At 38.2% G+C, this 12,452-nt stretch overlaps 1 protein-coding gene across 6 annotated transcripts in view; it reads right to left on the bottom strand.

Moving 5' to 3' along the window:
* Nucleotides 1-12,452, bottom strand: part of PLA2R1 (phospholipase A2 receptor 1) — a 144,610-nt gene that overhangs the window by 69,770 nt on the left and 62,388 nt on the right. For all 6 annotated transcript variants that reach the window (XM_030916996.1, XM_010379111.2, XM_010379112.2 and 3 more), the window contains exon 12: nt 2,370-2,572. In XM_030916996.1, the coding sequence (XP_030772856.1) occupies nt 2,370-2,572 (203 nt within the window). The remainder of the gene's footprint in view (nt 1-2,369; nt 2,573-12,452) is intronic.

Here is a 12,452-nt window from a genome sequence, read left to right as displayed (position 1 = left end):
GGACTGAAGACCCACAGCTTGCAATCCCAGTCCTCTGTACCCTTCTTATTTTTAACTGCCTGGCACTAAGCCTGAGCCTCTGATGCCAGACAGGTACACCCTGTGGCCAGCCCTCCCCAGGCTCTTATTTGCTGAGAACAGAATCTTTCCAAGTCCTGTGGACCACAGAACAACCTTTCCATCTTTTAAATTATATGTCAAAACTTGCCTCCTCTGGGAACCTCTTCCTGAATCACTCTAAATTCATAAATCCTACTACTATGCCTATCACACACACACCATGCATTTGTTGACATATCAGGGTGATATATAGTAGAAAAGGCACCAGACCAGAAGTCCCAAACCAGGGATTTATTCCAACTCTGTCAATAAATAATCATGATCTTGGGCAAATCACTACATTTCACATGCCTCAGTTTACTGATCTCTAAGGTTTAACTTATTACTGGGCGAGGCCACTTTTGGGCCTATTATTCTATGAATGTAATGTAGGATTGTATATGTGTACAATTTAAATTGAGCACATTCACAGCCACTTCATGCCATGTACAAGCTACAACAGTTCCGGAGATAGAGTCTGTCTTCGTTCTGCTCTGCCGTGCAGAGCTGCTGGGGAACTTTCTCCCAAGACTTAGTGAAACCCTATTTGTAAAATAAACCAAAACAAAACCACCAAACATTTTCAAAAATCATATTTCAAAAAATGTGTTTCTGACAAGATTGTAGGAACTAATTTAAATGTAGGATCTAAAGCTGATTTTAAAAATAGAAATTTCTTCACATACACACACACACACACACACACACACATTATACACATACAAATCAACCATATGCATTAATTTGTTTGATCTTCAGGTGTCTGGCAAGCTGCAAAAGCTATCCTTATTAGTAAAATTGTATCATTCAATAATAAAAACTTTATTTGTTGGTTTACAAACAATATGAAATTATACGACTTAACACCCTCTGAGTGTCTGCCTCCTTCACTTGGTGTATTAACAATATTGCAGGAGGACAGGTCCCCAGATGACCCTTGCTGACCCAGCTCTTCCTCTTTTTCTTGGCAATTCTCAGGCAGAGTGTACCGAGAGTGCAATATCATGAGATAAGGAGGAACTGTCCTTATCCCTCCTAGAATAGGATGTCTTGCAATACTTTAGCTCAGTGATCCAGGTGGTACCTCGGATAAAAACCCAGAGAGGAGCGCTTTCCGGAGCCCTCAGCTGTCCTGCAAAGTGGGGCATGTGCAGACAAGATTCCATCTTCCTGGGGGTGCTTTCCTGAGCCTTGGGGGAATGCTCACCATAGATCCTAGGCTTCGATTGCTTCTTGCTGCCTGTCTGTGAATACAAGTTGAGCATCCCAAATCTAAAAATCCAAACTCCAAAATGCTCCAAAATCCAAAACTTTTTGAGCAGTGACCAGACACTCAAAGGAAATGCTCACTAGAGCATTTTGGAGTTTGAATTTTCAGATTTGGGATGCTCAACTGGTAAATACTATGCAAATATATATTAAAAAAAAAATCCGAAATCCAAAGCACTTCTGGTTCCAAGCATTTCAGAAAAGGAGTACTCACCCTGTAATAAAGTTATTTTGCCCATCTTGTTGTGTGGGAATTCTGTCTCACCAGATTCATACTCTGGCAGCCAAGTTTGTGCAAAAACTCCTGTCAGAGCTAGGAACTTATGCAGAAACTGGTTAGGTGTTTAGAGTTCTCCCCTAGGAGTGATAACCAGAGCACAGTGCCCTCCTTCCAGGGATTAATGGTATTTCTTTTCTTTCTTTCTTTTTTTTTTTTTGAGACAGAGTCTTGCTGTGTTGCCCAGGATGGAATGCTGTGGTGCAGTCTCGGCTCACTGCAACCTCTGCCTCCTGGGTTCAAGCAATTCTCCTGTCTCAGCCTTCCAAGTAGCTGGGACTACAGGTGCATGCCACCACGCCCGGCTACTTTTTGTATTTTTAGTAGAGATGGGATTTCATCATGTTGGCATCATGTTGGCCAGGCTGGTCTGGAACTCCTGACCTCAAGTGATATGCCTGCCTTGGCCTGCCAAAGTGCTGGGATTACAGGCATGAACCACCATGCCTGGCCAAGTGCATGGTATTTCTGCTGAACAGATATCAATCTTCATGAGGAAGCCTTCAATATCACCAGATGTGTCGATTTTTTTTTTTACTTAAAAATTATTTGGAATATGATTGAAAGGACAGAGACAGGCAACAAATGTTGATTAAGTACCTGCTGTCTGTCAGGCACTGTTCTGGAAAAAAAAAGAGTCCTGGAATAAAGGAATTTGGGATACATGGATCAAATTAAAATAGTGTTAGTCCTGTTAAGAATGCCCATGTAACCTTGGTATCACCTTGAAGCAGCTGGCCAGACCAGGCTCTGACTCCCAGTCCAAATAGCAGGGGTGAAAGGGCCATCTCTCTTCATACTCCGCTGTTTCCTGATTTTCAACTGGCTGCTTGCACAAGGACATTGCCTTAAAGTGCTGACAGTCCTTCACTTCCCAGCTACCAAGTGGATGCCTTCCTCGCATGGCAACACAGCCACCACTGTAGCCTAAAAGCAGAAAACAAGCACTTTTAATACCAGACAACTAAAACGTTTTGTGCTCAGAAGACTGCTCTTTAGAGTGTTGAATAATTGACATCTCATAATTAGCACCCAGACAGGAACAATCAAGATGAAAACGAATGTCTTATTGACCTGATTATGTCATTTCTCTTCATCTCTGGAGAAAATAATGCAAGATGGGAAAGAGAGAAAAGAGAGTGTGAAGGCTGAAATTTGGACCTTGTCTGCTTTGTGCTCAGATGGCAAATGATGAAGAATTAGGAGCTATTCCTACCTGGAACCAAAATATCCCCCGTATTTCAATATTATACTTCGAAATCTCACTGTGAAAAATCAACAATGAAAAGTGCATAGTGCTCATCCTCTAACAACTGGATTCAACAGGGGAAAATATGTGAATAACAGATTCAAGGTAAACCATAAACTATACAACAGAAAACCAAACTGTAAACCTTGGAAGAATGAAGAGAATGAGATGAATTCTTTAAATGAGGTAAAGATCTGGGGGCAGGGACAAGGCTGACAAAACTCCACTTTTTTCTTTGTGTATGCTTGAACATTTTAGAAGGTAAAATGTGTTTTTCCACAGAAGTAATGTATAAATTAAGATTCTTAAGTTTGTCAGCAAAATCTATACAACTCATGACAGTAAAAAAAAAAAAAAATACACTTCAAATTTCAGTGAAGAATAGTAGAAAGCAATTCTATTCCAAAAATAGAATTAAAATGAGTAAGAATGAGCTTGTTTTTTCTTGAATCCTGGGTGATCATTTAATTAACTAAATTCACATTCATCAACAACAATAAAAAATTGTACATCTGCAATGTGCTCAGCTAGGTTGTATATTAGCTGCTTGAAAGAAAAGGATGAAGCAAAGCAAACCAAAACCAATTCTTAGTTTAGTGTGAGATACAGACACATAAACAAGCAATTGTAATAAATATAATGTGTAAAGTGCCATAGTAAAAGGTGTGTTCAAAGTTCTGGAGGAGACATCAGAAGGGGTGATGGAGCCTCACCAGAGATGTCAGTAAAACATTTGCAGGAAGTGACATTTGAGCTGAATTTTGAAGGATGAAAAGGAGACATGAGTTTTCAAGGCATGCTTGTAAAAAGAGAGTGATTATAGACAAAGCATCTGAAGACTTGCGATGATTCTGTACCTGAAGACTCTTTAAAAAATGTCGTCACTTGCTACTTGATATTTATCTTGCTTAATTTCCCTTCAGAAGTAATGGCTTCAATGTTTTCAGATACTGAGTAACTGGCATTGTGCCTGTCATCTACGTTCTGATTGTTTTATGCTCATGGAAAGACAAAAGAGAGGGAAAACGAAGAGTGCAAGTGAGAAGAAAGAAGACAAAGGAAGACATAGAGCATCTCTTTAGGAATGGAATCATTTGCTAAAGAATGAGTGTATGAGTGTTTGTGTCTTCAACAGTCCTGGCTGCACAAGTGTGTTATAGGCACCAGCATCACCATGGCAAGGCGGTTCTGATCTGGAAGAACTCCCTAGGCCTGTGTGATTAATCAGAGAGCCTCAAAGGGAAAAATGGCCAGTGGTAAAAGAGGAAACACGCTATGTCTCATATAGAAGAAAAGGAAGTCACGGAAGAGTTGGTGCATCCAAAATCCATCAGACGGCTCTACTGGCTGAGAACAGCTAGCTGGTGTTATAGATGCAAGGTTGTGGGCAGGCAAGGGGGAGAGATTATAGTATGTAACTGCCCCTGCCATTAGTGGAGCTTTGAAGGCCTGTTGAGTAACTTCAGAATGCAGCTCACAGTCCAGCTGGATCATGAACAATAGAGGAGATGCTGCATGCTCTGTGCAATAAACCCGAACCGGAGAAATCCATGTGGAAGCCCCGAATTCAATATATTTGTGGAGCTGCTCTAGTTGAAAGAGGAGGGAACACACACATTCCTGCTCCATTCCCCCATCCTTTGAGGGGCCCCAGTGGAACCTCCAGAAACTGCACAGCACAGGTAGTGGAAAGAACTTCGGACCTGGAGCGTGAAGTTTGGGGTTCTAGTCCCAGCACAAATCTTCAGTAACTGGAAACTTGAGGATGTGAATTAATCACAATAGGCCTTGTCTAAAATATGTGAATAATAATTCCTTTTCTTCTCATGGGTTTTCATGAAGATCAAATGAAATAATGAATTGAAAAGCACTCTATAAAATATGAAAAGCTAAATATACCCCTGCAATGCTGCTATCATGCTTATGGCCATTTTCATTACAAAAACTAGGATTTTGTGGCATGAGTTCTGCCTGTATGTTCAAAGAATTTTTCAAAAGTTTGAATCAGCAAGTTTGAAATGTAATATACTTTTTTGTTGGTCTTGCATTTTGTCTCACTTTCCCACATCAGACAATGATTAAATAGCTTTGGTTTTAGATGCTATAAGATATTCGACTCATCTTCATTAGTGAAGAAGGAGATGTTTGTGAACCACTATGAAGATGAAAAGTGCTGCAGGAGTGGTATTGGTATTCTAAAGTGGTTAACTTAATGGAACATTTGACCCAAATTTTAGAGTCTCAGCCTCAAAGAAGCAGTAAAGTGGTATAATAAAGGGAGACCAGGCTAAGGGAGAGATAAACTAAATTTATAAGCCTATATTGTGGGGATGCTTGCAAAGCCAAATAATAAGGATAAGGGTGTGGGAAAGAGCAGAGGCGAATTTTCTTTCAGAGAAATGTTCTTAAATTTGATAACTCACTTCCCACTGGGGAAGAAAAATAATTATTCTCAGTGGTGAATCTCACATTTTGACAGATTCTCCTTACCTGCCATACCCTCACCCCACTCACTCTCTCCTGCAAACATGAATGGGGAGACTTTCTGTCAATTAAGAAATTCTAATTCACCAAGTTATCTAACTATGCAAAATTAAGTGAGCTGGGAAAACCTCCACTGTCCACCTCTCTGCTCAAATACCTAAAAACAAACCCATTGACCAAACCTTTTTGTGCTGGCTTTTCAGTGCCTCTAGGCAATTATTTCACTTGAGTCTGCCTACTTATTTTCCAGTTCCCCCGCAACAACCCTTTACATCCTCATCTCTCAAGTCCTCTACCCTCTCACCTTCCCTCTCTCTCCTTCTCTCCTCTAACAGAGGAAAGTGAAGCTCTTTGGGTAGGCTAGGCAAGTTTCCTACAATGCTGTGTATCTGCCAGGCACTGTGCTAGGCAATTTATATGGTCTTTTCCCTGTTTAACTTCAGAAACTCTTTGAGACGGGCATTAGTGCCTGATTGTGCAGATGGAAAAATTAGGGCACAGAGGCTTAGTAACTTGCCAAAGGTCACAAACGTAGTGGGCTTGCTCCAGGATTTGAAACCAGATTTATTTGGGTCTACTGTGAGACAGTATCAAGGTACAGAGTGAGTGGGTGGGCGTTCGATAAGCAGTTGAATAAATGAATGAATGAGTTCCCCTAAAATTATGCTCCTGTTCCATGGAGCTCTCTCACATTCCCCTGATCCTGTTTCTCTCCTGTGTGTGGCCACAGCATTTCCTTGAAGATCTACTGTCACATTTTTACTTTGCATGACAGTTACTTACATGATTATGAGGAGATATGTCAATGTTCTAAGGGCTTCTCAGAAATTAGACTGGGTTTATCCTTATTTATGTGGTGGTTCGTTTCAGAGCTCTGATGAGCCTTAAAATGGATCGGCCTACTGATGGGACAGGCTTCTTACTACTCCTCACTGTGTGCAGGGCACTTTCAAGAAAATAAACCTGACTTGCTCTATTGGGATCTTATTTTCCTTGTCACTTGCAGATTTCCACGGGCTCGGAACAATTGGGGTAAACATGCCCCGGAGTCATCCCACAGGAATGGAACATGCCAGGGGTATCTAGGTCTAGATACAAAACATTTTTCACAGAGCCTGAGTTATGGATGGCTGCAAAGGACTGATCGAAAGTGTTTATTTTTCTCAATACAGACACCTATGAGCCTCTAATATAACTTGGAAAAGTGTTTTTGAACGTCTTAACAAATATAGACTCATCTATTTTCTTTCACCATAGAGCAACCTCCACTTATATTGAATCTTGAATTTAGGTACAAATTACATTTTAGTTTCTAAGCATTAGCTTCTCCTTGATTGAGAAGCTAATTTATCATCTTTCCATTTAATCAGTGGCAATAATTAGTATGGATGAAAACCATTTTTCCTGTTTCATGTGAATATTTCATTTCTCTTGAAATACCAACTGTCATAGAGAGCCTTTGTTGTCGCTTTTTACTAAAAATAACAGGACTTTCTGGTGTTTTAAGAATGGGAAATTTGGCATGAAAGAAAGGAAATATAGTTAAAATATAGGTTAATTAACTTTGTAGTCCTGAATTCAAATTGCAAGTATGAATCTGAGCTCAAAAAGTGTTTAATCTTACACGCACATGCCCACAAACACACTTCCTAGATCTATCCACTGAAATGGCCTAGAAACAATAACAAACCACAAACAACGAGAACCCAGAAGCCCAGTCTGTGATGCTGAAATAATATCATTTTCCATCGAAAGAAACCAGGGTTCCTTGATGCAATGGATGCTTCTAGGTCTGCAGCAGAAGTTTCTATCTTGTCATACCAGATAGCACGGACACTATCAAAGACTACTAGGATCACATCAGAAGGATTCAGAAGATATTCCTTGAAGAGATTCCCATCACAAAGATGGGGCAATTTGAGCATTAAAAAGGATAATTCCAACGGACTAAAACATATCAACTATGTTTAAAACCCTTACTTCAAAGTAATGCTAAAAAAAGAAAAACACCTCTAATGGGTCATGGATGAAGGATGCTAATGAAGAAATAATTATTTTGAAAGCTAGTAAAGGGAAAGAACTAAGCATTTGTTCTGTGTTTCCTATAAAAATTGTACCATGGGGTAACAAAAAATTGATTGAAAGGAATTACCTCTTTATAGGACTATCCCAGTTATAAATGAAGAAACCCCTAATGAGTCAATGGATCTAAGAATTGACCATCAAAGGCTGCTACTATCACAAAAAGAGAAAAAAATTGGACATTATGTGCCTCCAGACAGAGCACGCAACTACCTATGAAACGATCTTTCAAAAAAAAAATCTGATTTTGATCAATCCTTTCATTCTTTTTAAAAATAAAAATGCCTATTTTATGAAAAAGAAAATAGAGTAACACATTAAACAATGTGATGTGAATACAATCAACAAAGCCCAGACTGCAGGAAAATTTATAAGACAAAGCACATTTGCATTAGCAAATAAAGGCAGGGGTGGAAATTGGGGAGGGGCGGGAAACACAGAGATGAAAACAGACTTTAGGAGATCTATCAACCAATTACAAAGCATGAACCTTCTTTGGATCTTGATTCAAACTAGCTGTAAAATACGTTACATAATATTTATGAGCCATTTAGAAATTTGAGCATTAACTGAAGATTTATAATGATAGGCAATTATAGTTAATTACTTTAAGGGGTGATAATTGTATTATTATGTCTTTTAAAAAGAAGTCTCCATTTTTTGGAAATAATACTGAAATATTTATAGATGAAACAATACGATGTTGAGGATTTGCTATGAAAAAATATGGGAAAGGGGTGAAGGTACAGATGGAAGAAGATTGGTCATGAATTGATAATTTCTGATGCTTGGTGGTTCTACTACTGGTAGATACCATCTGGTGGTAATACTATTTGGTGAACATAATACTAAGTTGAAAAAAAAATGGCGGAAAGGTGATTTCCTTCTGATTTGCTTTTATGCAAATGAAATGAGTGACAGGAATGATAGGAAGGATGAGAGGGACTTTGGGGGTTCTGATGTGTTCATGCAGGTTTGTCAGTTGTAGCAAATATACACTGTGGTGTGGGATGTGGGGTGGGTGAATATTTTGCTGGTATGACATAAAGACAGAGTCCTGGCTGAGTTTACAAAAAGCTGTAGGCTTCCTGTTCAGTGGTCAATTCATGTAGTTAGTCTTTGCTGGATTAAGATTCTGACGTGGGGACGAAGCTAATGTATTATTTTGTGACAGGCAGGAAAGAAAAGGTGATTTAGATAGTGTTTCTGCAAGTTGCAATTTAAAAGAAAAAGGGAAACACAGAAGCTTTTATATTGCTATTTTCTTCAAAAAGATTTACATTTTCATCTTATTCAGAGACAATTTACTCAGTGTCAATCAGCTTGAGCAGCCAAACTGAACATCATGGCATTATTTTTGCTTTAGGGAAAAGAGAAAAAGAGTAGTGCCACTCAAATAAATTACAGCAGAAACTTATGAATGGCAAGAAGCTCTGCTTCAATTCCAGATTTCCGACATCTAAATATGCCCCCAAGAAACTTAATATTAAAAACCAAAGATTTTCTCTACTCAAAATGTATTAATTTATTTTGACAAGTATAGACATTCCTAACAAAATTCCTAAGTGTATAGAAATGATACCTAAACTTTTTTTTTTTTTTTTTTTTTTTTTTTTTTTTTGCAGTATAGTGTGACATGGAAGTTTATTACTCTCTTTATTTTAATAATATTCATAGATTTGTAGAACAAGGTCTTTCTGTTGAGCGAATTATGTTACTTGTTTGGAGCTATGGAAAGTCACCAGTTTCCATACAAATTTCCTAAACTGATGTTTATATACAAAAAACTAATTTGTCTTCATTTCACTTTGCATGCATCTTTCAAAAGCATAATTTAAAAAAATTAATAACAGAAAGTTTTAGGTTGACAGCAAAATTGAGTGCAAAATGCAGAGAGCTCCCCTCTAACACCACTGCCCTCCAATCTCCTTCACTATAGACATCCCACACCACAGTGGTACATTTATTACCACTGATGAACCTACACGGACACATTACAACCACCCAAAGTCCCTCTCATCCCTTGCGCCATCTCTGTCACTCATTTCACTAGTATAAAAGCAACTCTATCATCTATCATCTATCTATCTCACCTATGTCTGAATATATTGCTGCTATTATTTTAAACATACTATTATTTGTTGGATCAATTAAGAATAAGAAAAATAGAAGTTTTTATTTTACCTTCATTTATTCTCTGATGCTCCTTCTTTCTTTACATAGATCTGAGCTTCTATATCATTTTCCTTCTCTCTGAAGAATTTCTTTGAATATTTCTTGCAAGGTAGGTAGATGTACTAGCAACAAATTTCCCGAATTTTTGTTTGTCTGATAAAAATCAGATAAAATCTGATAAAAATTCTCCTTCATTTTTAAAGGATAATTTCACAGAGTATAGAATCCTAAGTTGCAGGGTTTTTTTTCTCTTAACACTTTAAATATTTCATGCTACCTTCTTCTTGCTTCGATGATTTCTGAAGAGCAGTCAGATATAATTCTTATTTTTGCTCCTCCAGAGGTAAGGTATTTTTTCCCCTCTGGCTTCTTTCAAGATTTTGTCTTTATTTTTCATTTTCTGAAGTTCGAATACATGTCTACGTGTGTCTGCATGTAGTTTTTCGTGCGTTTATCTTGGTTGGTGTTCTCAGAGTTTCCTGGATCTGCGGTTTGGTGTCTGATATTAACTTGGGGGAAATTCTCAGTTATTATTACTTCAAATATTGCTTCTTTTCCTTTATTTCTTTCTTTTCCTTCTGATATTCCCATTACACAGTTTGTAGTTGTCCCACAGTTCTGGAATATTCTGTTCTGTTTCAGTCATTTTCCTCTTTGTTTTTCAGTTTCAGAAGTTTGTATTATCACATACTCAAACTCAGAGATTCTTTTCTCTTGTGTGTCCAGTCTACTATAAACTCATCAAAAGCATTCTTCATTTCTGTGATGGTATTTTGATCTGTAGCATTTCTTTTTGTTTTGTTTTGTTTTGTTTTCTTAGACTCTCCACCTCTCTGCTTACAGGATCCAGTTGTTCTTGCATGTTGTCTACTTTTCCCATTGAAGCCCTTAGCATATTAATCATATTTTTAAAAAATTGCTTGTCTGGTAATTTCAACATCCCTGTCATAGCTGACTGGCTCTGATGCTTGTTCAGTCTCTTCAAACTGTGTTTCTTGCCTTTTAGTATGTCTTGTAATATTTTCGTTGAAAAGTGGATGTAATATACTGGGTAAAAGAAACCGCAGTAAACAGGCCTTTGCGACGGAATGGTAAGGTGTGAGAGGAGGGGAAGTGTTCTACAATTTTACCATTAGGTTTCAGCCTTTTGGTGAGCCTGTGTTCCTGGACTGCGCCCTTGACCAGCGAATGCTTCTCAGTTATTTTTCCCTGCTTGGTGGGACAGGATGGCTAGAGAGCTGGAGCGGGGTATTTCCTTTCCATCACATGAAAGGATAGAGCTGGCTGGAGTTGTAGATTTCCCTTCTTCCAGATGAGTCAGGCTCTGATAAAACTCCAGCAGCAGTCTGATAAAATAGCCTCTCCTGAGGTGGGGCCTTGTTAGGAACAGAATGCTTTGCTATATTTCAAAATGGTTCCTTTTCCTCTCCCTCTGCTGGAAGCATTAGGGATTTTTTTCTCTGATATTTCACTGTGATAACCTGATAGATTACCTAGAACTAGAACTCACAAAAGTGTGGGGGTCCCCTGTGACTGGGTCACCCGGGAGAACCCTCAGAGTTGTCTGTGCTGAGCCTCCAGCAATTTTATCAATGATAGTTCAGATGTTCCTCTGCCAGCACTGGTTCCTCTGGAGGTTTCTGCTGATGGGTTTCTGATCCAGGAAGTTGTGATTCTCTGTATCTTTGTATTTTTCCAGTTTTGGGCGGCAGTGGTTTGCCTTGTGATGGGTCTAAGAAGAGTTGTTGATTTTTCAGTTTGTTCAGCTCTTTACTCATTAGGATGGTGTAACTTCTAAACTTAAGTATTCAAAAGTACAGGGTTTTAAACCATGTATTTAACAGAGAGAAAGTAAACTGACTTTCTTTGATCTCTCTCTTTTTTCTTTCTTCTAATTTCAGGAGGTCTAAAGGAATTTTTAAAAAAACGTTTAACACTAGCTCATAAGTGTTGGGGAAATGTGTGTGTGGGCCACAGTCATACCTTCCTTTAAAGCTCTGTGGTTTCCCAGGGTGCTCACATTGGTGACTGGTCCAGCACAGAATAGGTCCTGCATCTTACAATGTATGGGTGAGGAACCCTAATAGGTTAGCAATGTCACTGTCTGTAGCTTTAGGTAAAATCCTGCAAATTATTTCTCTGCAATAAGAAAGGCTAATATTTATTAATTATTTACAATGCAGTAGCAACTATGTAATATTTCTTTTAATCCTCACAACAATCCTGTAAGGTAGATACTATTACTATCCTTATTTTAAAGAAGAGGAAACTGAGATATGGAGAGATTAAGTAATTTCTCTGAGATCATAATGCTGGAATTTGAACTTTAGTCCAACTCAGTAGTTGGTAGGTACTCTTTATGCATATGTTATCCTGCAGTGCAGTCTCTTATATCTATTTATATCTCCTTACTTAACACCTTCAATGAAGAACACTTCTGATCTTAATATTTTTTGATCCAAAACCTCTAGTGGCTTCCTATACCTAGAGAAGAAGTGAAAACTCTTTAGCTTGTAATATTAGGCTGTGGTTTCAATATCCTACTCTGGCCTTATCTTTTACAACTCTTTTGCATATATCTTAATCTCTAAATACACAGTGCTCCTCAAATTTCTCAGAGTTGCCCCATCCATATATTTGCTTCTGCTGAGAAAATTCTTTTTACTTCTTTAACCACTAAATCCTACTATATTTCAGACATTTTCAATCCCAGGTGAAAGGCCACTTCCTCTTGAACTTTTATGGTAACTTCAATAAATCTTCCCTTCATTTAACTATTAGAATACTTTATTTTATACTTCTTACAGCACTCACCAC

This window comes from Rhinopithecus roxellana, chromosome 14 (assembly GCF_007565055.1).
Source record: "Rhinopithecus roxellana isolate Shanxi Qingling chromosome 14, ASM756505v1, whole genome shotgun sequence".
Classification (NCBI taxonomy): Eukaryota; Metazoa; Chordata; class Mammalia; order Primates; family Cercopithecidae; genus Rhinopithecus; species Rhinopithecus roxellana.
Note: the sequence above shows the minus strand (reverse complement) of the source record. Positions and strands in the feature narration are given on the sequence as shown.